Source organism: Hakea prostrata, chromosome 7 (assembly GCF_041222555.1).
Source record: "Hakea prostrata isolate BN-2017 chromosome 7, UWA_Hpros_2, whole genome shotgun sequence".
NCBI classification, from domain to species: domain Eukaryota; kingdom Viridiplantae; phylum Streptophyta; class Magnoliopsida; order Proteales; family Proteaceae; genus Hakea; species Hakea prostrata.
Window position 1 is genome coordinate 38702896 of NC_142606.1, and position 27706 is coordinate 38730601.

At 38.3% G+C, this 27706-nt stretch overlaps 1 protein-coding gene across 2 annotated transcripts; it reads right to left on the reverse strand.

The window, feature by feature from the left end:
- Window positions 1–307: 307 nt before the first annotated feature.
- On the reverse strand, window positions 308–22062 carry LOC149011072 (Ribosomal L18p/L5e family protein). Of its 2 annotated transcripts, none has more exons than XM_089161143.1 (2): window positions 21587–22062; window positions 308–1487 (listed from the first exon to the last, which is right to left on the reverse strand). In XM_089161143.1, exon 1 carries the CDS (start codon window positions 22018–22020, stop codon window positions 21592–21594), a length of 429 nt encoding a protein of 142 aa, XP_089017269.1. In that variant the 5' UTR covers window positions 22021–22062; the 3' UTR covers window positions 308–1487; window positions 21587–21591. The 2 variants fall into 2 exon arrangements, with proteins under 2 accessions (XP_089017269.1, XP_089017268.1); XM_089161142.1 differs by lacking the exon at window positions 308–1487 and adding an exon at window positions 7999–11717.
- Between the last annotated feature and the right edge of the window lie 5644 nt (window positions 22063–27706).

Sequence of the window (27706 nt, forward strand, 5' to 3'; positions counted from 1 at the left end):
CTTCTTCTTTTCATGAGAAATTTTTTCTCATAGTAAGAGACAATTATTGATGCATATCTTTCTTATGCTTTTACAAATGCATTCCTATATAGAGTTATAGCCTAATCGAGTCTCTGTAGTATCCCAAATTCTTGGGGGGGTTTAGATATAATTCCTTACTACAATTAATCACATAATCCAAGATGGTCTTGGGATTTGTTGGGGTATTGTGAATTCTAAATTCATTTCTTGTATTCTAAATAGCATAACATGTAATCATTACTATTGACAACACCCAATATAGAATATATTTGTCAGAGTTATAAATTAGCATCAAATGAGAACACAAATCCATCATATTGTATTCTTGGAGTTTTTATTTTCTTTTGGCAAAAAAAGAAGGTATTCTTGGAGTTGTTTTGTTCTTAGTCCCAGTGGTCATGCTGCCTATATTCACCTTGCCCAATTACATTCAACAAATAAGTGTCATATTGATTTAACATAAATATCACACAGATAGAAAATACTTGTATTGGTTGTCCAACAAATAAGGGTGGCTCGATGGAGACTCTTTCATGCAAAATTCACCAAAATATCATTTTAAATCTAGGATGCACTTTAATCTTCCAAAAATATTTCCACCATTGCTTATAAGGATTTTGAAAATTTGCATACTTTGTAGTAGACTCTCCGAAATCAGAAATAAGGGATTTCCATACATCCTATTATCGAGTCAACACTATATTCAAAATTTTAGAAGAGAAATGAAATGAGAAAGAAAGTTATATTTCATTCACACAAGCAATTCATTGTTTCACCACATCAACAAGATTCTAAGTCCTTGACTGAAAAGGGGATTCAAATCACTAACCGTATGATCATGGGTCAATGAGACCCATGAATCAAACTAGAAGTATCTTTGCCATTCCCCACCTATCATTTGACCATACCTACAAGTTGAGAAACAACACCAAGTAAGCTATTCTAGGTAAGAAAGCTAGACTTTTTAAGAACCTTCAAGTAAAAAAGTGAACAACACTCGAATACCCATAAGGGTGATACACTATAGGATCTAGGTTCACGGCCAAATCCATAACACAACACAGTATGTACAATCAAAGAGAAAGAAAACATTTAAATATCAAATCAAGTATTAAAATATTTTTACAATTATGCACAAATTTAAATTTAAAATCATTATCCCATAATTAGTCAAATCAATTATTAGAGTTTAAGAAAAGATTGTTATCAGCAGAAGTCTATGTTCTCGAAGAGGTTCCAAGGATTAGGTAGCACCATCATCTATAGGCTCAATGAGAAGTATATAGCAAATAGTCACAAGGGCAACTATAGTCTCATAAGAAATTGTCATATCCTCAATAGTACTCGACTCTGTAGGAGGAATCTAAACATGAACTCGAGTCTCTATGTGGCCCCACCTCCTCGCTAGTCAGTCCCTTATAGAATTCTGGTGGCAACAAACTCCACTTGAACAGAGTCCTCATAACCTATTATAAGATATAAAAAGCATATATATAAAAGGAATGAGTTCAACAAAACTCAGTGAGGTCAACATGACCATATATTGTGCATCCACCACACATTTTAATAAGCAATCTATGTATATATATAGAATGAGATGAATGAGATGAATGAATGAATGAGTGTGCAATGATGCTCTTAACTCTAACAATGGAGTCTTTATGGTGGAAAAATATTAAATTATACATCGGCCTCCTCTTGGTGGTCTCATCACTCTCCCTCAACATGCGGCGTTTCTTGGGTTCTTCGCGATAGTTGGGTCAAGTCACATCAAACCATGGCCGTGAATTTGATCACCACTCTCTCACATCACCATTAGTTTGAGAATTGGTGTGTGTCAAGGATAACCCTAGGCCACATGCAAGGTCATAAAGTATCGTACTATATATGGTCCAGATACCTTCCCTCATGCCTAGCGCCCTTTTGGTTTGATATCATTTTCCACCTAGGAATGGTATCCTCAACTAGAGGTGTCTGTTGAACCCATTCCTTAATCGTATCATCATCCACATATGTTGGGTGGATGTCTTTCATGTTCCTCACGCCACTCAAACCATCTTTTGGACGCCCTAATCCTAACATATGCAACTCTATCATCTCATAATGACAGTGGGTTTGCTTGATGCTCATAAGACCCAGCCATTACCATCTCTAGACACTTGGCTTCAATACTCTTGTCGAAAGGGTAGTAATACTCAAGGGTTCATTAGCCACACATTAGACACTTATTGACCATGTACCTATTAGATCTTAGTGAATGTAAAGTCACCAGGGTAATGGGCGAATCCACAACCCAAGTTGGTATATAAATACAAGTGGATAGTATCTCAACATCCAATCCAAATACATTATATTCACAATTATCATTTATGTAGATTGAACAGTAAATAAACATAACATCAGATTACCTTCCATTCGTGCAAAGTCTCACACATTTCATAATAGATATACAACATCAATATAAATGAGAATTAAAATGAATTAAATACACAAGATATGACAATGTATTTCTTCACCTGTTAGAGACAAGATTGATCTCCAATTTCCAAAGAGATCCACAAAAGAGAGTGCAAGTGACCCAAAATAACACTAGAAATATGAGAAATCAAATGAGCGTCAATCGGGGATAAACCGAGTATTAAGGGGGCCAAAACACACACCCAGACTAGGGGCAGTTGGATAGGCCTACCAAGGCTGGTTGACCGCCCACCTTAGGGCTGCAACCGAGTTTGGTTGATTTTGAACTCATTACCAACTCAAAAAGGGGTTTTGGGGTCTTCAATATAACAATATTAGGGTCCCCAAAACACCTATCAATCACCCTAATTAGTTCCCAAATGAAAAGCCCCAATTTGGGTCATCCAAGTTTGCCTGTGGGCGTCTCAGAGTGGTCAAATCGGTGTCAAATGCAAAAGGGTTGCATGAACCAATATTTAATGGGGTTGGGAGACATAAATGGAGATAATATTGAGTATTCATTACTACCCAACATCAACAACCACCACAATATTGCATTCAATATCCATAAATACCTTCAAAAGTGGTTGGAATGAATGTCTTATATTTACATGTGTTTTATCGCGATGAATCACGCTTGGGCACTTCACCATGTGCAAGAATCCACCAAACTTCAAGGTTTTCTCCACTCCCAAGCTCTCAGCCTCTCTCTAGTATAAAAAAAATGCATTTATGAAGCATGAAAGACATAAAATAGGGTTTTAAACCTAAAATCCCGAAACCAACCCCGAATCTGGGTAAAGGGCAGTCGATCCAACTATGCAACTGACCCCAATCGATCAACCCTCTAGCTCCTTCATTCATAATCCAGATCCGATGGGCTTCAGAGGGTAGAAAGCTCATTTCAAGGCCTAATGATTGATAAAGTTTACCTCGGCATTTGAGTCATCTAGCATAAGTTTTCGGGCATGCTAAAACCTCATTTTAATGCCTTCCAGACTAACTTTCTCTCTCCTCCTAAACTCCAGTAGAGTGGTCGAGTCTTCTTCATGGTCATCCACTTCTATAGGTTTAATTTTCGAACCTCGGGCTCAACTCGAATGGTCCAAAGTTATCATTTACTCGAGCTTCGGGTTTGCGGTCTTGAAATCAATGGGTTAGGATTCTAGGGGATTTCACACATCGGACCCAGACAGAGTTAAGTTTATTTAGGAGCCTCTAGCCTTGTTTCAAGAGCGAAGCCTTGTTGACATCCTCTATTTTTTTTAAAACCAAAGCCTCCCATATCCCTAGGAAGACAACATTTGTCCCAAGATATTGAGTCATGTGCTTCCCTTGCTCAAGGTGTCCTAGTTAGAATCATTAAGTACATATGCCCTTTAAGAAAAAAAGAGAGCCATATCAATATGTATCATATTGATTATATCAAATATGAATACAAATCGATTTTTTTTTTTGGTAAACAACACTTCATTCAGAGAACTAAATAAAGTACAGACACAATTGCATGAAGACACAAGGTTCGAACCGAACCAAGGAGCGGAAAGTGACCAAACTGTCGTACATGCAATAGACAGGATCATGCCCAAAATGGGTCACACCCAAATAACCCTTAGAACATAAGCTGTAACAACTACAGCACCGAAACATCAACACCCATAAAGGGGAACAAAATACACGCCACAAGGGCGGAGCGAAAACACGCCATGAGGGCGGAGCCAAAACAAGCCACAAGGCCGGATACAAAACTCTTGCGGTTGTTGCGGTGGTAGCATCAAAAGTGCGGATGACGGTCGGACCCACCGGCAGCCGAGAGGCGATCGATCAAGCACGGAGGACGGCGGAGCCCAGGAGGCAACCAAAGAGTAGTTCAAAAAAAAAACAGACGGGCGGCGGGAGAAGACCGGGGGGCCGCGGCCGGACAAAGGAAGAAGTGAAGAAGGAGGGGAGAGGGAGAAACAGGGAAGGCCAAGATGGAGACCAGGGAGATGGAAGCAGGGAAACAGGAGCCGGGAGAGGAGAAACAGGGAAGGCGGAAGGAAAGAGCATATTAAGTTATGGGATACTTAATATCATGGGATCTTTTAACCACAACCGGAAAAAAAATGGGATACTTGAAATTGTGCCTTAAGTTATGATAGACCATCTTACCCTAACAATTTGATTGCGCAAATTTAATTTAATTTTCCTTGTGGACCAACATCATGAAAAGGCTTGACAAGTCTTTAGGTCTTTAAATGTACATCTGCCTTAGTTTTGATAACTTTTAGCTAATCTTAACGCTTATAGCCAAGTTTAGTAATTGACATGGCCACCGGGAGCTTTCAATGCAAATCCTGGGGAATTATTACCCATAATGCATACATGCTAATCATTTATTATTTGTTTTTGTGTTGGTCATCGGAGGCTCATGAGTTCCGATCAGCTCCCCATTAAACAGAACAATGTGTTCCCTTGACATTTCTAAATCACACAATAGAAGTGAGACCCCCATAGAAATCACTAGGGTCTCTATTATAATCTATTTTTGTCAGTATTCAGAGGTAGAGTCCACCTTTTATTGTATAATTGAGAAATGTCTGGGGAACACATTTTTCTTCCCGATGAAAGACATGATTTGAACTTGGGGTCCATTGTCCTAAAAGATAGGGAAGGGGAAAAGTGTGGATGGATGAGAGTTCAAACTCTAGACCTACCTGAACTTAATTCTTCTATATAGAGACCCCCACCACTTTGCCGAAAACACATCCACATCTTTTATTTACTTTGGTAGTGGAAAGATCGTTATAATTTCTCCATGGTTTTAAATGCATTTAAGACATAGGGAACTCCGTGGCTGGAAACACGTGGAAGAAATCAAACGAACTATGAGAAACTTTCAAATCAATATATATAATATATATGTAAACACTCATTCTCAAATCCTGAAGACCACAAACTACTTCATTGCAGGTTCAGAGAAGTCTTTCCTTGATGGGTTTATTGGGGAACAGGTGGTGCCATGTACCCCTGAAACCATACCAATTACATGTAGACAGAGACAGATCATAAAGAGCATTCTAAAGTGGTTATTATTGGGGAACAGGTAGTGCGATTTATCCTATGAAGCCATACCAACTACATGTTGACAGAGATTGATCATAAAGAGCATTCCAATTAATGGAATGCCCTATCTGCAATTCTGAAGTTTATAGTTTAAAGTTTTTTTTTTTTTTTTTTTTTTTTTTAAACAACACTTCAAATAATTAAAAAAAGACATGATACACAAAGTTCGAAACGAACCAAGGCGGAGACCACCGCACATGCAATGAGAGAGGGGGGCAGCCCAAATGGATCGCGCACCCAAGGGGAGATACAAACACCCACAAGGGGAACCACAAACGCCCAGGGAGGACACAAAACCCCGGGGGGATGGAGCAACGAGGCGGAGAAGGGTAGACCGCCACCGACGCCGAGGCGACAGCAAGCCCAACCCGACCCAAAGTGGAGTGCCGCGGCACCAAAAAACGCCCCGGCGGGCACCGAAACGCCGCGAAAAAAAAAAAAAAAAAAAAAAAAAAACAAGAAACAAAACAAGCGGCAACCACGGACAGGGGAAACCAGATCCGGAACGGGAAGCGAACGGAGGCGGGAAAGGGAGGCGGAGACGGGAAGAGGAGCCGGAGAGCCGGGAGAGAAAGAACGGAGAGAGAAACGAGAGACGGGGAGGAAACGGGAGAGCGAACGAGAGGGCGGGGGAAACGGGGAGAACGAGGCGGGAGAGACGGGAGGGAACGAGAGGGCGGGAGGCGAGGGAGAGAGAGACGACGGAGGGGAACGGGGGGCGGAGAGACCCGGCGGCTCCCGCCCACGCCCGACCGATGGGTTGCGGCGGCTGATGGAGGAGTTGCAAAGCGGCTGCGGCTGAATCACTCAGGAGTTAGAGATTTGATCTTATAGTTTTAAGTTTAAACTCCATATAATATGTTTTCCTCGATTCTCTAGAGAGAATTTGATTTACATGATAATTATATGTGAGTTTTTTTTTTTCTTTTTTTTTTCTTTTTTCTTTTGGATATGAGGTTCATTCGAGCTTGCGCGCACCACGATTTACATCCTCAAGGGAGCTTTTTTATATTAATGCCGCCGAATGGGTGCGAACCCAAGACCTCATCTAGGGAAGTTGGATCTTTTTTTTTTAGTTTACCCACTTAGTAGGGTGAAACTCTAAGCATGCTCTTTCATTTCAGTGCCAAAAATTACAAGTTACCCCTAATTATTTGTTTATGTTAAATCACAGGAGAAGTCAAATTTTGTGAAAGATTTACTCAATAGGATATTCTTTAAAAAGTTTTTACTTAAATGAATCTTATTTTTAAAACTAAATACCAAATCCGAAAATTTGTGATAATTTTTCTCACCCAACTAATATTTCACCATGAATTACCCAAATTAACTTCAAGTCTTTTATATAAAAACTTGTGGGAAACGTTTACCAATTATTCACTCTTTTGACAAGTCTAGGGCCAACAACATCCTATCTTTTGTATCTCTCAGTCATCTTATCATTAGTCAGTTTCATCATTTGCAATGAAAGACTTGAGAGTAATTTAGGTATATCATAGTAGAATATTAGTTGGGCGAGAAAAGTTATCACAAAATTTGAGATCTAGTAATTATTTTTAAAATAGAATCTATTTGAGTATTTTTGAAAATATCTTATTGAGTAAATCTTTTATAAAATTTGATCATCTATCCACTAAATCATTCAGTTTTGGACAAATTACATATAGACCTCTATATTTGCAATCAATTACATCTACTATCGTTGAAAAAAATCAATTGTAAATGAATCTTTACTAGTTCAGCAGAACTGTCCATTTATAGCTTTCAATTCTTAACTATAGGGCATCTGTAATTTGATTTTTTTAAGGATAGTAGATGTAATTGATTGCAAATACAAGGGGTCTATATATGATATACACTTCAATATTTGAATGTGAATAATCATAATGCCCTTAGGGATAGTGTAATGATTGAATCATCCTTTGCATACTCAACCCTTAGGTGGGTGAAAGGACCATTCCTACACCTCCCAATAAACTCTCTCCACCTACCAACGACCCCCACCCCCACCTTGCCCCTCCCCCTACCGGAAATCACCTGGTATTATTCTTCCCCTTCTTCATCTTCATCTTCTCTCGTTCTGTTATTTGTTTTCTCAATTTCAAGTTCGAAGCAAAGTAATCCCCTCGAATGTTATAGAAAAAGATAAAGCTATTTTGGAAACGCTTACACTCAGCTACATTCGTGCTTTAATTTCCACAAACCAAGACCATCGAGAAGAAGATAGCTTCTTTGCTCGATAACTGCACTAACCTTGACCACCTCCTACAAATCCACGGTTTCATCCTTAAAACCGAGTCCGGATCTTCTCCTCGTCAGGGGAGACGGCTTTACCACCACAAAATACAGTGTGGCCCACAAGTTAAAAAAAAAACATTTAAAAAAAAATCTCATTTTTCTACTTGTGAGCCTCACTGTATTTTGTGGTGGTAAAGCCGTTGGGGAGCACAACGGGGAAATGATCTAGGTTCCTTAAAACCACCCTTGACACCAACAACTTCATCCTCGCCAAGTTCTTGCGTCAACTCTTCTCCCATTCTTCAAATTTGCACTATGCCCACTTGCTCTTCAATCGAATCTCATCACCTGATGCATACATCTGGAATATCATGATCCAGGCTTAATTAAATGCCCAAAATCCAGAAGAATCCATGCCCCTTTTCCTTCAGATGTGGCTTTGAGAAGGGGTAACCATTGATAATTTCACTCTGTCTCTTGTTGTTCAGACCTATGGAAGACACCATGATACCAGAAATGGTTTGATAGTCCACACTTGAGTTTTGCAAATACTACACGAAACGTTTTTGATCAACTTATGAAACAAATTTGGCTTCAAACAATGTTCTGTTGACTGAGTTTGTTGGGGGTGGTGGCAAGGTTGATTTAGCAGAGTTTGTTCGATAGAGTGCCTGATAGAGACATTTTATCCTGGAAAAGAATGATGCACCGGTATGCAGACTGAGAGAAGATGAAGATGAAGGGGAAGAATAACAAGAGGTGATTTTTGGCAGTAGGAAGGGAGAAGGTAGGGGCAACGGTCGCAGGGGAGGGGTTGGTGGTTTCCGGCAGTAGTGGGCAGTTTCTGGTGAGGTGTACAAGGAAGATGACCTAATGGTTAGGTATAGGAGGGTAATTCGGTTATTACACTACCCTTAAAGGCAATTGGTCATTCAAATTCAAAAGTTGAATGACTTAGAACCTATTTGGTTACATGTATATGGAGATTTCAAATATCTAGAGATTTCACATCTATTGAGTTATAATTCATAAAGTAAATTGTTTGGTTAACCTTGAATCGTGGAATGAAATATGTTTGGTCAACGTGATTTTTGTGAATGCGCAAATGTTTAACGCTTTTATAGTAAGCGTGAAATCTCTAGATTTCACCCCATACCCATAAATCTACAAATTCACATTTTTAATGTAAAAAGATGAATCTCTATTTTATGAATCCATGGATTTTCATAACCAAACAGGTATAAATCTCGTATTCATGAATCCAATAACCTATAATTTGGCATTAAAGTGGAGTGCTTGGGGTTTGATAAACTATTAAAAAATAATAATAATAATAATAAATAAATAAATGGAACACCACCGGAGCTAATTCTGTGGAACACCTACTCAGAAACTCAATGGTTAGTCGTTACCAAATGAAGATGTAGCTTGCCTATTAACTAAAAGGACATTAATAGCCATCTTGATTTGGAAATCTGGGAAGAAGTTTATTGGACAAGATGAGACGTAGCCCTATCCCTGATCATATCTTATTTAGGTATAGCCATGGAACTTAGTTTCGGCGAAATTCGCCCAAAATGGACCGAAACCGAGATTTCAACCTTTCGCCGGAGAAACCACGATTTTCTGACGATTTTCCGGCGAAACTATATCTTCATCCTTCAATATCGTTGAAGGAGAGAAGAAGGAGAATGAAAGAGAGAAAGAAAAAGAAACAGCAGCGGCAATATCGCCGGAGAAGAAGAAGAATAATGAAAGAGAGAAAGAAAAAGAAACAGCAGCGGCAACATTGCCGGAGAAGAAGAAGAAAGAAAGAGAAAGAAAAAGATATCGCCGGCCATGGTGTACTGAGTACTGAAGTAGCAGCGAATCCAGCGATATCACCGCCCATGGTGTCGGCGCCGTTTCACCCAGTTTGCCGGGCGAAACGAACGAGAAATCGTTCCATGGGTATAGCAGATCAGTCTATGCAGTATCATCTCAGCTGAAGAGAGATTTTCAGACTCTCTCATCAATTTGTTCCTTAATTTACACAAATCTGAAATGCCAAGCTAGCTAGCAAATATCTATCACATAATTTATGGAAAGTGTAGGGTCCTTGGTGGAGTCCAAAAGTACTGAAGAACCATAATAGAGGTTTTCTATGAGCCTGGTGCAATCCTGATAAGTATAAATGTTATGGGATCGATTGTGGTCCACTGATACAAGAAAACACTCAAAAAGTCCAATTTTAGTCGCAGAATAGTGAATAAATCAACACTAACATATAGGCAGCAGTTCTATAAGTAGGTTGAAATCCAGAAGCGAATTCCAAAGTTATAATATGTTAGAGCAGCTAAAAGTGAATAAATCAACACTTACATATAGGCAGCAGTTCTATAAGTAGGTTGAAATCCACAAGCGAATTCCAAAGTTATAATTTGTTAGAGCAGCAAAAAGTGAGCAAAAGAATTTATAATATGCTTAGTATAAAGACTAAACCAGAAGGTAGAAGTCAAAGTAGGACAAGGAGGAAATGGAAACAGAAGGGATGGCTATGGCAAAACAAGGGTTAATAAAATAAAATAAATTGTGAACAGAACAGACATCCCTTACTTTCAGCTAAGAGCTGTGGCAGAATTCAGTAAGGATTTGGAGAACCCAGCTCTTGCTAAAAGGCAGCAACTGAACCAGGCTCCTTAGAGGAAGTTGTTAATCCCAACTCTACTGATTACATCCAAAGTAAATGATTAAAATGCCTGGTATGGTATGAGCTAAGGAAGGGTCCTTAGAAATACAGCTGGTGGTAGCAAACTCAAAAGTCCTCTGTGTCTATTTACACCTCATAACAGTACCAGTTTTTTATGCAACTCAGCTCTGTCCAAAGAACCAGGTCTTGAGAGGAGTTGTCCACCCCTAGCACTACTAGTTCTACCCAAAATACAGGAATAAGATACAAGGAATCAGCTGGGAGTTTTGAAAAATACAGCTGACAGTAGAAAGATGAACAGGCCTGTGTTAATTTACCTCTCATGACAAAACCAGTTTCTGATATAAATCTTCAAAGGATTGGATGGCTTTGAAGAACCCAGCTCTCTCCCAAAGACAGTAATCGAAACAGGGTCTTAGGAGGAGTTGGTTCAACAGCAGCACCACGATTCTAGCTGAAGTACAAGATTTACATCCAAGGAATCAGCTGAAGAGCTCTGAAAATACAACTGGTAGTAGAAAGATGAACAGGCCCTGTTGATTACAGCTCACAACAGAGCAAGTTTCTGATGTAAATGTTCTACTGCTTGGATCACACAAAAGGTGCAAGACACCTAGTAGCTTTTGAAGGAAAGAAGTTGGGGTTTTTTTTTTAATCTTACTCTGTTGCAAGTCTATCTAGCATCGGAGAAGGGGAGGTTTCAGGGTATGCTGATGGGAGAAGAACTAAGGAAATGGTAGGAGAAAATGAAAACAGGAAGAGCACCTAAGATGGAAAAATAGTCGGGAAAAAAATAAAAGATGAAGCTAGTGACCACAGTCAAGCCACAGTATGGTCAACACCGATGGCCCAAAGTTCACTCAATATTTCATTCAATTCTCTATTTAATACTTTCTACCAAATCATATGATTATAAAGACGAGATTCTTACATCAGAAAGAAACCCAAACAACATGTAAACAACACACAGAAGAAACTATAACTAAGCCACATATAAGAGAGAGAGGAAAGAAAGAAAAGAAGAAAAAAAAACCCAAGAATTTGCTATATAATCTACCCATCCATAAAAAATAAGCAAAAGAAACTAAGGATCTTATGTTGACTACCAAAGCTTCCAGACCAGAAAAAACTAGTTTAGGAAAGTTGTTGGTTTTGGCCTCCATAGTGCGTGATGTTTGGCTAAAGAAACTTTATCAGCCCGTCTCTCCTGAAATGAAATTGACAGAATCAAGTTTGGATGAGGTCCAGGAATGTTGTCCTGGTTAATTTTGATATATGGAAAATTTTCAATCAGACAGAACTTCATCATAATTCACAAGCCCACCATGCTGAAAGGAATATGCCTTCTCATCAGGAAGGATAATGATTTTGTTGCCAACCAGGGTAATGACTAGCCAAAATCAAAATTTTGGTTGAAACTTGTAGGAAACTGGTATCTTTTGGCCAAAACTCGACATGTATTGGGTGGGTTAAAAAACCTGAGACAGGATAGCTTGAACTAGGTTAAGATAATTGAAAACTTGAGACTTATTAGTCGAAACTATCAAAATTTCAAAATACTGTTGAAACTGATCAACACTAGTCAAAAGACCCAAAACTTAGTATATTTTAAAACTGCCTTGAGGCTTCATTTCTGTTTCCTGAAAAATCAAGAGATCTAGATCAAAACTGTATATTGCCACTGAGATTTATTTCCATGCTCACACCCACAATGCTAAAAAAAACGTGGTAGATGTTCAAAGGGAGGAAATCACACTGTACCTGTCCAATAAGTCAACCGATGGGATAGGTGAACAAACACCTTCCATTAATCTTGAGATCAATGTCTTGTTTTTTACTAATACAACCTTCTGGGATTCAGATGAGGCTTCATCTTTAGAATTCAACCAACTTGCATAAAACATCGATAGTGAAAATTGGTGCCATTGCTGACTGAATCACTAGGGTACACAAGTTATTGTTGCACTGCACCCTGCTCTGAAAGATATTATATGACACCAATCTTCCTCATTGAGAACCTTCTTTTAGTGATGTAAACCAGATCCAGGACACATAATGAGAGGGGCTTACCAGTATCCTACGGCCATACCAGCAACCCAGGAAAATTCATCAAAGTATAGGGGCATTTTGATAATTTTACACTTTCAGTTGAATCAACTTAGGGTTTCATTAGGTCCAGTATGTTTGATGTTTGTGGGACTTTAGATCTACTTTTAATTTTGAAATTGAGTCCTTATTTTGTATTTTATTGAAGATTCCCAATTAGGGTTGGATCGCTAGTTTGTGAAGGAGTCCATTAAGGTTGTTCTAGTCCTTGCAAGGAATCAACATCTACTCTTAGAATTCAAATTGGAGCTCCCTACAGTTGAAGGTTCTTTGTGTGAGTTAAAGTATTGATCGGATTGCAAGTTAGAAACCGAGTTGGTTTCTTAAGTTGAGTCCTATTCTGTTTTCGTTTTAGAGGCTATAAATAAGCTTCATTCTCTGTAATCAGCAAGTCAAAATAATTAGTAAACACTGATTGAGTGTTTGAGGCAAGAGGAGTCATGAGGTTCCTTTGGGGAAGCCTGCGGCAGTTACAAGACTGAATGTTCTGCAAGTTTCTTCAATTTCCAGCAAGTATCCTTCAACTTCAAGTATCAGCTCCTTAACCTTCAGCCTAACCCATTCCCCCTTCTTCCCTTCATCCTAACCCATTCCCCCTTCTTCTAGTCCATCTGTCTCCCCTTACCTCCCTAACCTAGTTTCCTGCAATTCCAGCAACCCTCGCCATTGCAGAATTCCCCTACCCTGCGGCAGCTGTAGGATCCTCCCCCACTCATTATTAACTAACCCTACCTTCCCCTAACCCTAAACCAAGTCACAGCCCCTTCGCCTTATCCTTTTCTTCTTCTTTTCCTGTTCTAAACTTTGCGAGACTTCTGGAATTCCAGAAAACAGTAAACAGAAGTGCAGCAGCTACTCTAGACCACATAGGCAAGGTTTAAAAGTATCGGTGTCAAGTATCATATCGGTCTGGGGATTTTAAGAGAAATATTGTCTCACATTGAGTACATCTTACCGACCAATGTATTTTAATGCAAACCAATAAAGAGACGTATCGAAGTGTAATGTATCGGTTGTATCCAATAAGGATATGTTACGGTTAGCATCATATTGTATCGTGAGATACTTTAAACCTAGCCCATAGGAGCCTATACCCTAGAGCTAGGCCATTCCCCTCGTAGAATTCAGACCTAGACCTAATCCCCTACCTTCGACCTTAGACTCCAGCCCCTTCCCATATTTACACCCTAGAAATTTTGCAAGTTACATCTTCTCCATTAGAAACGAGAAGGCAAGAACCTTCAACTATCTAACACTCTTCAACCCTTCCTCCAAACTAGATGTAAATCATTAGGGGTTCCATAAGGCCTAGGGTTGATTCCCCAAACCCTAGGACCCCTAGCACAATCCAGGGGTATTTTGGTATTTTTTTCTCAAATTTGTGACAATTAGGTCTGGGTCCCATCGAGTCCAGCATGTTGTCTGAACCTTAGAGATATTTTTATTTTATTTTTCTAATTAGTATTTTGCAAGTTATTTAAGAGACCTAGTCAAGTGAGATTCAAGTTATGTTGGGATCCCATAATTCCATTCCACTTTAATTTCCTTATTTTTAGGACTCCATATCTACTCTTGGAATTTGGATTAAAGTCACCTAGAGTTAGTTATGGAGTTTTCTAGTTTGAGTTAGCGACTTAGTCAACGAAGTAGTTGAGTTGGTCTAGATAAGCTAGTTAGAGTTCTGACTGGTTTTCCAACTTAAAGTCCTTTTTTATTTCTTTATTTGTTGGATTCTACTAGGAGTTAAATTAGAGTTTGTGTTCATGTAAATTTCTATTTCTTGTTACCCAAGTAATGATATTTATGTAATAGTGTTGTTTCCACTTTATTATAAATAGAGGGCTTGAGATCACACTGATCACAATAAGCCATTCTACCAACATAGTGTTTCTCAACATGGCATCAGAGCCTAAGTTCGATTAGGATCTTTCTTTTTTTTTTCTGCAAAACCCATCGCAGATTTCCTTTTTCTTTTGCAAACTCATTGTAGAATTTCTCTTTCTTTCTTCTACAACCACCGTTGCAGAATTTTTCAGAAATTCTTAATTCTCTGAAATTTTCTGTAACCAGCTCCCTGATTACCACAATAGGGAAGAAAAAAAATCAGACAGAAAGAAGAAGAGAAGCACCACCGCCGCTGCTTGCTGCATCGCACAACTTTGCAAAACTCACTGCTGCTTGTTGCTGCTGCATCGGAAACCTCACGGCTGCCAAACTTATCGCTGCTGGCATTTTTTTCAGTACCGCCTCGATTCGAGAAGAACAGTAACAGAAAAAAAAAAAAAAAAAAAAGTAAATTCAGACTCCTGCTTTGAATCGAACCAGAAAAAAGAGGAAAGTAGAAGAGAAGAAGCTGCTCTTCCTTTGAATCAAACCAGAAAAAAGAGGAAAGTAGAAGAGAAGAAGCTACTCCTGCTTTGAATCGAACCAGGTTTTCTCCTCGTCCCTTCTCCTCCACGGAACAAAAATCGTAGGTTAGAGGGGTTTGGTTTTGTAAATTTAAATTCTTTCAGGGATATTTTGGTAAATTTGCATATTTTTAGGGGCTTATTTGCAAATTTATAAATATTTTCAGGGGCCCAATTGAAAATTTATAAGTTTTCAAGGACTTATGTGTAAATTTGCATAATTTTAGGGACTTAATTGTAAATTCAGATTTGTTAGGGACGTATTTGTCATTTTTCAAAAAAAAAAAAAAAAAAAAAGAAGAAGAAAGAAAGAAACATGGTGTTTCTTATATGCACATTTTGAATCGTGGTTTGGCTATTACATTCTGCGATGTTTCAATTGAAGGGTGACGACTGAAGAAGCTGCAGCAATTTTTCAACATGTCAACTACCGATGGTATTATTGCTCCCACTGGCTCCACACATTATCCCACTCTTCATCCTCTTTCAATAAGATTTGATAGAACAAATTATTTGATCTGGTTTCGATCTGCTTACTTGACTATTGCTGGAAGAGGACTTGTTGGACACATTACGGGCACTACTATACAACCTACTACCACAGGTGTTTCACAGGATAATTTGATCTCGAATGACTTTCTTATTATGTCATTCTTTTTGAATTCCATGAATCCAAATATTGCAAGTGGATACCTATTACTTAATGCTGCAGCCCAAATCTGAAAAGCTACTCCTGAAACATATGGACAGTTGGAAAATGATGCACAAGTTTATGAGCTACGAAAGAAGCTTCATGAGACTACCCAAAAGGAACTGACTGTGGCCCAATATTATGCTGAGTTGTGCTCTCTTTGGCAGGAGTTGGATCATTATGGGGATTATCACCCCACTAATCTAGATGATGTGACTACTTATAGGAAACATGTTGATAAGATTCGAGTCGTTCTCCCTTTCCTACACTCGAACAATCTTATGCCCTTGTTCAGTGTGAGGAAAGCCGTCGATTAACCATGTTTTATGCTCCTATTGTAGCAAAATCAGCTTTACAGTCTGTTAGCACTAAATCTGATTCAGCTAAGGAGATTGTCAAGTGTGAGCACTATCACAAACCATATCATACCAAGGCCAATTGTTAGAAGCTCCATGGGAAGCCTACTGATTTTTAGCAAAAAAGAGCACAAAGAAGAGGAAAACTGAAAGCTCATATTTCTGAGACAGTTTCCACAACACCCTCTGCAAACATTGGTTTTTCACAAGAGGAGTTAGCTACTCTGCGATGTATTCTGCAATCCTCTATTGCCGGTACAGCCTCTACCACTGCTTCCTCTACTACCCATACCAACTCTTACCTTGCTACTTCAGGTAAAATTTTTTACAGGCTTCCAAGTTCCTTCAGTTTCTACTCCTTGGATCATTGATATAGCAACCACAAATCATATGACAGGTTTATCCTCCTTTTTCTTACAATATTCTCCAACTTCTTGAAATGATAAAGTTCAAATTTTTGATGGCTCCTATTCTTCCATTGCTGGAAAAGGGACCATTCAGCATTCTCCATCACTTTCTTTGTCTAAAGTTTTACATATTCCCTCTTTCTCTACTAACTTGCTCTCTATCAATAGTTTTACACATGACTTTAATTATAAAGTGACATTTTTTCCATCTTACTGTGTCTTCCAGGATTTGGTCACGGGGAAGGAGATTGGACGTGGTAAACTAGACAACGGACTTTATTTGCTCGAGCCAATTGGAGGATCTACTTATGCTCTAAATACATCTTCTAATCAGGTCCATTCGGTAATATTAGACCTTCATCAATGGCACCGTAGGCTAGGTCAACCCCCTCTAGGAACTCATAAGAAAGTATTTCCTGATTTGGTTTCTTCTTGTAACGAGGATGATTTTTTTTTGTGAAGCCTGCATTTTTGCAAAGCAAACTCGTTCTACTTATTTACCTTCTCTTCATAATAGAAAATCTATTCCTTTTGAGCTAATTCATACTGATGTGTGGGGCCCCTACCGACGTGTGTCTATTACTAGCCATAGGTACTTTGTTACTTTTATTGATTGTCACTCTCGTTCTACATGGATTTATCTTTTAAAACAAAAAAAATGAGGTTTTTCGATGTTTTCGTGATTTTCATAATATGATTAAAACTCAGTTCAATGCCACTGTGAAGATCCTTCGCAGTGACAATGGCACAGAGTATATTGATGGTGAATTTCAGAGATATCTCTTTGACTCTGGCATAATACACGAGACCGGTTGTGTTGATACGGCTGCCCAAAATGGGGTTGCCGAAAGGAAGAATTGGCATCTTTTAGAAATAGCCCGTTCAATTATAATTGCTATGAATGTACCTGACCAATATTGGAGTGATGCTATATTTACTACTTCTTACCTTATGAATAGGATGCCCAGTAGGATACTTGGTTTTATATGTCCTAAAGAGATTCTCCAGGGAGTCGCTTTTGTTATTATTCCCACAAAGATTTTTGGATGTGTGTGTTATGCCAGAATCACAGCCCACCAGAGTAAGTTGGCTCCCTGCGTGGCTTACGCTGCATATTTTTGGGGTATTCTGTTACTCAAAAAGGGTACAAATGTTATCATCCTTCTTCCAGGAAAACCATTGTATCCATGGATGTAATTTTTAATGAGTCTTACCCTTACTATATAACTCTCCAAGGGGAGAGTCCTAGAGAAGAGGTGTTCTTTCCAACTCTAGATCTTCCTATCACACACCAACACAACTTAAGAGTTCAAGAAGAGTTTCTTGACCGGGGGAGACTTCGGCCAGTATACCTGAGGACTCTAATCCTCCCCTTTCGTCTTCTAAACCATGTGAAGAACCTAGCCAGGGAGAGACCACTCCTGTGAGGCACACTATTGAGGTATTTCAAAACCAGATTGACCAAAATAAGGAGGTGCAGGCTTATCAGAGGAAGAATTACAACTGGCTAAAGTAGGTGGAGAAAAGTGACATGTTACCACTTCAGTCTCCTGCTCTAGAATCAAATTCTATTGTTTCCCTTGAGGTATTTTCTTATGATCTTCCTATTGCTGTGAAGAAAGGAGTCGGATTTTGCACTCAGCATCCCATAGCTAAATATGTCTCTTATGACTCTTTTTCTGACTCTAACCGTGCTTTTATATCCTCTCTATCATCTATATCTATTCTTAAAAGTTGGCAAGAAGCCTATACTAATAAGAGATGGAAGGCAACTATGGTAGAGGAAATGCAGGCAATGAAGAAAAATGATACTTGGGAGCTGGTTACACTTCCTCCAGGAAAAAAACCAGTGGGTTGTAGATGGGTGTTTGTGGTTAAACAAAATATTGATGGATCAGTCAATAAGTTGAAGGCTAGACTAGTTGCAAAGGGGTTTACCCAGACCTATGGGATTGATTATCAGGAGACTTTTGCCCCTGTTGCAAAACTAAACACTGTTAGGGTTCTGTTGTCTATAATTGTGAACAAAAACTGGAACTTGCACCTAAACGTAAAGAATGCCTTTTTACATGGGGAATTAGCGGAAGAAGTCTACATGGAAATCCCGCATGCTTTCTCCGATGACAATACTGTAGGGGAAGTTTGTCGGTTGAAGAGGTCAATTTATGGGTTAAAACAGTCTCTTAGATGCTGGTTTGGACGCCTCTTAAAGGCAATGACTTCTATTGGATACAAGCAAAGCAATGTTGATCATACACTATTTGTCAAGAAGTCAGGTACTAACATCACACTTCTCATTGTTTATGTAGACGATATTGTCATCACAAGGAATGATGGTGAAGAAATTCAAAGGTTGAAGGACTTTCTTGGCAGAGATTTTAAGATTAAATATCTAAGGAAGTTACAATACTTCTTAGGGATTGAGGTAGCTCGATCAAAGAAAGTATATTCCTATCCCAAAGAAAGTGTGTCCTAAATTTATTATCAGAAGTGGGAATGTTGGAGTGTAAAGCAGTTAATACCCCTATTGAAGCTGGAGTTAAACTTAAAGAAAAAAGGGAGAACCAGTGGACAAAGGAAGATACCAAAGGCTAGTAGGGAAGCTTATTTACTTGTCCCACACCAGGCTAAACATTGCTTATGTTGTGGGGATAGTGAGCCAATTCATGCATGATCCATATTTAGCTCAAATGAAGGTTGTTAAAAGAATACTACAGTATTTGAAGGGAACTCCTGGAAAAGGAATACTTTTGTCACCCACTAATAATCTAAGAGTAGGAAGCATACACCGATGCAGATTGGGCTGGATCTCCAGACAAGAAGTCAATTTCAGGTTATTGTACTTTAGTTGGAGGTAATCTAGTTACTTGGAGAAGTAAGAAACAGAATGTGGTAGCTTTATCTAGTACTGAAGCTGAATATAGAGCTATAGTTCGTGGAGTTTGTGAGCTACTATGGTTGAAAGGCTTGTTGCAAGATATTGGAGTCCAAGTTCCAAACCCTATGATGTTATACTCTTGACAACAAGGCTGCTATTAGTATTGCTAATAATCCGATGCAACATGATCAAACTAAGCACATTGAAATTGATAGGTTTTCTGTCAAAGGAAAGCTGGAACAAGGGCTTATCTGCATGCCTTTTGTGAGGTCTGAAGACCAAGTGGCAGATGTTTTTACTAAGGGTTTGAAAGAAGGAGTTTTTCTTCCTATTGTGGGCAAGTTGGGGATGACTAATATCTATGCCTCAACTTGAGGGGGAATGTTGGATTCTATTAGGAGTTAAATTAGAGTTTGTGTACATGTAAATTTCTATTTCTTGTTACCCAAGTAAGGGTATTTATGTAATAATATTGTTTCCATTTTATTATAAATAAAGGGCTTGAGATCACACTAATCACAATAAGCCATTCTACCAACATAGTGTTTCTCAACATTATTTGAGGCTATAAATAAAGCCTTCAGACCATGTAACCACATGTTGAAATTGATTAATAAAATTTTGAGTTTGGAGATAAGTAAGGTTGTGGTCTTCTTGGGAGGGCCATGGGAGATTTGGAGTGTTTCTTCTTCAATTTCAGCAAGAGTTCTTGGATTCGAGCAACGTGAATCGACCTCCAAGTAAGTACAAACCCATTCCAGCCCTTCCCCCTTCTCCTAACCCACCTGCAAGCCTCCCCTCTATCACAGACAGCCCCTGCCCTTTCCTAAACCCTACCACACCAGTAGGACCCCTTCCCCTTCAACCCCTCCATCCCCTACCCTTCCCCTAACCCAAGACCTCCAGTACAGCCCTTCTCCTTCCCTTTCTTCCTTCTTTTCTTCTTCTTTAACCTGCAGCAACTTAGGAAATCAAGAAAACCCAAGTGCAGAATTTTTCCTAATCCAAGAAAAGATCAAGATAGCAAGAGAAAGAAAAGGGAGGGAAAAAAGAAGCAGCAAGATTCCATCAACAAAACCAAGAAAGTCCAAGTTGCAAGAAAGAAAGAAAAAAGAGAGAAAAGATTCTATCAAGAACCATAATCAGCAACTTACCTTCATTCCAAGACCTACCTAGACCCAACCGTTTGCTCCAAGACCTGATATCTCCTTTGCTGCAAGACCCTAAAACCTAAAATTCCCCTAGCTGCAAGCTTAAACCCCTACCCACCCAACCCATCCAGATCTGAAGTCGATCATAGCAAAATGACTCCAGCCCAGCCAACCCACTGAGTGTTGGTTGGGCAGTTGGAACCCTGACTCCTCCAAGAAATCTCCCATAAGATTGTTGATTCTTAGAGAGAGGATCCTAGAGTGAACCAAATTTAAGGGTTTAATATCAAAACACAAAACTAGAATTTGCTTTACATCAAAACCACAAACCCTTCTAGACTTAGATTCAATCATGTAATGCCACCTTAAGGTCACAACAAGTATGGCTTTCACTGAATATTTCATTCAATTCTCAATGTAATTCTCTCACTGAATCACATGAAAATAGAGAAAAGTCTCTTACATCAGAATAGAAACCCAAACTAGAAACAACTCAAAGAAGAAAGTAATAAACAAAGTCCCATACAAGAAAAACAAACTACCATAAGTAATCACCAATTCACCACATAACCAACCCATATGAACTAAAACAAAGTAAACTAAAGATCTTATGTCAACAACCAAATGTGGATCAGATCTTGCCAAATAATTGAGATTTTTTCATGCTGCCTACAGAAACTGAACTTGCAAAACTTTTCCCGACATTGATAGCCAAACCTCAAAATATTTTCTTTTTTAATTTTCTGTTACTAGAAAAAGAAAAGATTTCCTTTTCATTTAGGAACACTTCCATGTTTTATGTTACCAACGCAAAGTCTCCACACCCAAGTTTCATAATTAAAGGGAAATACCGATATTTCATAACACGAATTTCATTTTTAAGAACTCGTGAAGTAAAAAATTTTATTCGAAAACCAGGCAATTCCGTTACAAGGATTTTCTCTTTTTCTCTTGCAACTCAATAAATATACAGCTATTCTTATAGTGCGGTATAATTAAAGTATCATAAACCAAGAATGAAAATTGGAGGCTCAAATTGATCTACCCCAATTGAAACCCCAAACCAAGAATCAACTCACCTCGATCACTGGGACTCCAATTTCTCGGTCCCCGACACGCCAACCCCAATCCGCTTCATCGAATCGAACAGAGGCATAACCATTCTCCTGTAATGGACCGGCCTGGAGAGCTCCTCCTCAGGGTCGATTTCTACATCCGAAACGCCAATTTCTCTGAGACGAAACCCCAATTTCTCCCCGACCCTCGATGCGACCTTTGCGTCCCAGACGCTATGAGATCTCGGGAAACTGTTGAGCTTCGCTCTGTATTGGGCCATGAATTCTTGCTCGGATGAAGAAGCCATGGCCACTATGGATTCCGTTCTAGGATTGGTGACTTGGGCAGTGATTTTTCTGCAACTAAGGACCAATCTCAGGAGATGATGATGGCTTTGGCTCGTCGACATTGGAAAAGAAAGAGCAGAACGAGAGAGAGAGACCGGGGGAAGTTTCATTTCACTATAAAACAACAAAAATGGGAACGCAGAATGACACCATTTTTTTTTGGGGGTGAAAAAATGATACCATATTCTAAATTTTACCCAGTAAGAAAGATAAAGACACAATAAAGTGGCATCAGGAGAGGATTTCAGTTCTTTTGTTTCGTTTGACCGTTGGATTAGTGGATGGTAGATATGGATTAATAAAACAAAGGTAGAATTTCAAGGACACCCAAAATATATGGCTAAGAACACAAACACTTCCTTTTTTATTTTTTTGGTAGAGAACACAAACACTTCATGAGTACGTCAAATTGGTAACTATCTCTTTTTCAATTAGAATGGTAAATTAATTAAAAAAAATACATCCTAAAGATTATATTATTTTTTAGGGTAATTTTCATCTGCACCCCTGAGGTTTGGTCCATGTCATTTTTAGTCCAAATAAATGGACACTTTGCATCTACCTCCCCTGAGGTATCCAATAAGATCAATTAAGGACAAAAATAGATTTTTATGACTAAACTACCCTCACATCTATTCTACCATTAGATTTGGCAGTCTTTCACAATTAAATCCAACGGTAAAAATAAAAAAGGGTGAGGTATATGCATCTTCTAAATTTAGGAACAAAGATGGAGAGGCGAAGGGAGGTAGAAGAGGATGGCGCAGGGCGGCGGGGCGGGGGATGATGACGGAAGGAGAAACGCGGAACTCTACCCCGTGCCCAAACGGGAATCAAGGATGGAGGGGGACACGAAGATAAACCCCACTATCGCAACCCCGTCTCTTCTTTCACATAGAAAACATCCATGATATCTTAGACTCGATTCTCGCAAATGACCACAAACAAGGGGGAGAGAAAGAGAAAGAGAAAGTATTGAATAATCAAAGAACAAGAAACAACGCGCGCTCGCGCCACGAAACTGATAACACGAGGCGCAAAGGCCAATGCAGATGGGAGGCTTGAAGCTTTTGACTTGAAAAGCATAAATATAGCCGAGCCCAAACAAGCCACCAAGGCAAAATTGAATATACGAAGCGCCCTACGCATCGTTGGTTCAATTTTTACTTCTTTTCATTTTTTTTTTCATAATGAATCTATCTCGATATTGTTAGATGACAGCTTGTATCAGTTGATTTGACACGAGAAGATGGGAGCCAAAGAGAGGGGTTAAGAGCGGAAAATAGGGAGTTGATTTGTAAATTAAGAAACTTTAAATTTAAATGAAAACAAAGATAGTTTACAAGTGAACCCACATTATTTGATTTTATATTCAAAATTTGAATACATGTGCAAGAATACATGTGAGGGTATTTTAGTCATAAAAATCACAATTTGTCCTTAAGTGAACTTATTGGAAACTTCAGGGGAAGCAGATGCAAAGTGTCCATTTATTTGGACTAAAAATGACATGGACCAAACCTCAGGGGGTCCAGATGAAAATTACGCTATTTTTTTACATATTAGAACGATTAATGGTAGAGATCCATGCTTTTCAGTGGAGAGGTTGTGGGTTCGACATTTATAGACAGCGTCTCCTCTCTAAGATGTAATCAAGGTGCACACAGACTGGCCTGGATGAACCTCAGCTTCCAAAAAAAAATGTATCTTTCGTCCCATTTTTTTCCTCTAGAAATTCACCATCTCCGACCCTCATTTCTCCTTTTCTCTCACTTAATTTTCTTTAGGATCCCTCCCCCCAATTGAAGCTGATGAGTTAAATGAGAAAAGGAGCATGTTCTGATCTCTTTTTCTATACAAAACCAAAGAGAAATACTCTAAACCAAAAGAAATCAAATCATTTTTCCCATGAGAAGAAGGGAGAAGAAAAAAACTAGTTTTACTAGAAAGAGGAGAGTTGAAACTTGTAAGTTGTAACAATACCGTCACTACTTACTCTCAAAAATGGCTTGACGCCGTCTCCTTCAATGATGATCATCCTATCCTCAACGTCACCATCAACATTGTCGACAACATATCTAAGTGACCCATTGCTTTGCTGCAAGGTGCACATTCTAACTTAGTAGTTGAGAGCAGTGGTTGGCTGCTCCACAGACGTAGCAATGTTGGAATTTGTGTCATCTAGTCTTTGACCATCCACATCCGGAGAGCAAAGCCTCAACTCATTCCCAAGCACATCCTATTGAAGTCCAAACCAATCTATCATAAATTGGTTTCTTGGGTGCATGGTAAAAAATTCGAGGGAAACTCAAGTTTCGAGCAAGTGAAAATGGGAAATTTAGATGGAAACTTGGAAAATTTTGAGGAAACTGAGAACTTTTCCATACAAGTTCAAAATGAATAAAGAGTATTTTGGGGTGGGATTCGTATTTAAGCTAATTAGGGTATAAATATGACATTAGGATTTTATTTCATCACTAAAAAAATCAATGTAAATCATGTCATTCAAAATATAGAACATCAATGTAGAGTTGTCCAAAAGGTACATGCTATAAACTTAACTACTTAAGCACATAGGCATTGTGCAATTATATAATTTCTAACTTCAAAATAGTTGACAATAAAAGGAACATACAACTTAGTACTAAGAGGAATGCCAAGAGTAGATTCATCCTATGAGTTGAGTAGTACTATGTCTGTCACATCCTCTCTCCAAACATAGACATCTCATGACATTTTATGCCTATGGTTGTCAAGGTAATTGACAATCGTAACTATAGTCGTCATCAACATGCTTAAGATAATCAGCCTGAAGAAATACGCACTTTGGATAGGGAAGTCACGATGGAGGGGGTATTTGTCGTGGTATTTGGGAAATATGAAATAAACAAAAAAATTGAAAATTTGGGAAAGCTACAAAATTTACATGAAAAAGTCCCAAGTTTCCACAAAATATCCCAGGTTTTCAAGAAAGTTTTCAAGTTTTCCACGAAATTTGGGAATTTTTTCTCATGAACTAGCTGGTCCAACTAGGTTGAATCAGAGTTTCGATAGTTTTGACAAGTTTTGGAAACTAAGGACTTTTTTTTCGGTTCTCATGATTTTCGTTTCGCAGTTTCCAAAATGGGAAATTTCACAAGTTTCGAGGGAATTTTGTTCTATGATTGGGTGCAGCTCCAATGCTAGCGTGTTACACCGGACACCCGAACTCTTCCATTTCTCTTATGGTGATCGGTGGATCCACATCCTCTGTAATTCCTTTCCCTATTATTCCCCCCAAACTGCAATTCCCACATAGATTGTGCCATGTGGCATTTAAGTAATCCAATGGTTATTCAATTTAAACTAAATTTGAATTTTATTTAAACCCATCCATAAATTTGAATTTTATTTAAAATCTAGTTTGTTGGGTAACCTTTGGATTACTTGAAGAACACAACTATGAGAGAATTATAGGGTTGTGAAAGGATTACAGAGGATGTGGATCCGTGATCGATATTTTCATTATTCTAATTCTTGTCAAAATGAATAAAGATATGGGTATCTATCAACTGGGATTATTGAATTAAGATTTTATTTCATCAATGAGAAAACCGTAAAATCACAATAAAGTTAGAAGCAATTGGTTAAGGGTAATACTGTAAACTATCAAAAGATTAAAGGCATTTTAAGAATTATAAAATTATGACTTAACGGGATTTACTAACAGAGTGTACCATGCATTGTGCAAATTTTAAAATACATTTTGGAATATCTTTACTAATTAAATATTTTTAGGATTTTACTTGAGAGAAAGCGCTGCTCGAAGTTGTCCACATCTGGGCCATTCAACATTCATTCACTTAATTTAGACCTTTCACATTAAGGATCCAGATTTAGTATTTGACCAACTTTGAATCTATGCCTAGACTGCTTGGAGCAGCTGCTCCCAAGCATTTTTCATATTTTTAAGGAATTTATGATTTTCACTATTTTAGAGTGTTTTTAAAATTATTCTTAAAAAAGAAAAAAAAAAACATTTTCTAAGGAGGTAGGGATCTTTCATTTTTCAAGCCCTCCTCTTGGCTTGTTTCTTAAGTCCTCGTGGCTCACGATTGTGTATTCTTTTGACTTGTAAAACAGTCTGAATTGTGGAGTTTACTGGAGTTTTACCAAAAAAAACTCCAAGAAGGCCCGAAATTCCCCATTTTACTAGAGAAACTATCGATTTTGACTCCCTATAAATAATATGATGAACTACAATTCCACATAAACATTGAACTCTTGCAAGGAAAGTCAATTCTTAGACCGGTCCTGTGAACTCGAATTAAACTGGCCTCATAGACCTCAACCGGCCCAAACGGAAGGTTACCAGATTGGGTATGGGCTACGGTTTCAAAATCCATTGGTTTTTCGCCTTCTTTCATCCAACCAAATAGTGGCTCAACAGTCCAACCATCTGAAATGAATAATAATTGAAACAGACCATTAACTAACTCATACGGTAATAAAATAAATTGATTAATTCCTCTCTTTTTTTTGAGAAATTGATAGCTTTATATTAAGGAGTGGCGACCATTACAGATACCACTGGGCATCTCGAACCCATGGCCTCTCTACTAGAAGTGCTGGTCATTACCATCTGAGCAACCCTTCAGTGTATGGCCAAAAAAAAAAAAAAAAACTACGGTCTTAGAAGTTTTTAACCCATTACTTAATTGGGTAGGGATTAACTGATGATTATTCTCTTATAGTTGCTTAGCCCATGAGGTTAAAGGATTACTAATTTATTATATCCCCAGGCCCAAACAACCAAGACTTAAAGCCCAAAATTAACTTGATTTAATATGGGTTGGTAATAACTGGCCCATAGTCGAACCAATTCCCAAACCGAACCCAACTCAAGCTAAACCTGAAATATAACTGACAGTTTGTGTTCAGGGTTAGGTATTCAACCATAAGCTTAAAAGCACCGAACCAAAACCGTCTTGAACTGGATTTTTATCCACTGCGGTTCAAACACAATCCACAGTTTCCTCCTGTTTTCCGTTGTATTTTTTGACATGTAGCAAATTCTTATTTAACAATGAAAACATTTCATTTTCAAACGAAGAGTTAGAGTCGACCGAACTTCTTCCCTCATCTTCCGTTCTTCCATTCTTCCCTCTTTAACGTGTGATCATGGTCATGTCTAATGGTCATCTATAGGATTGAAAATGAAGGCTCTTTAATCTACTAGGTGGAAGATTGATAAACAGAAAGACCAAACAAAGATGATGATTCTTTGAGATCAACGACAACAAAGTGGATGGAGACAAAAGCAATTGCGAATGTGATTCTCTCTTTCAAGTTCCCATCACTCACTTTTTCTCAAATAAGAAAACATGTGAAACTGAAAGCTAAGCTTTTTGTTAAAAAAAAACAATTTGGTTCTTTTTTATCTATTTCTTCTTTGATCAGACTATCTTCCTCTGTAGTTTCTTTATTGCTGCCTTTTGAGTTAAATAAGTTGTTAATTCATAGGTCATAGCTCATATCAATTATCATATATTGTTACGACTTGTCCAATAAAAATCTCAATGCTTCGTTTCTTTTCTGAAATTTCATTAATTAAAAACAGAGAGAAACACAGTCTCAATAAGATGGTTGTTTATCATTTTAAGAACAAACCATTTAGATTGTTTATATTCCCAAATAAGTATGCCAAACAAAAATGTTGTTGAACTTGTTAGGAGAAGATTATCTGTTCTTTTGGGATTTTCTTTTCTAAGAGTATATTATTTTTTTGAATGATGTTGAGTTATTTGTTTGTTTTGA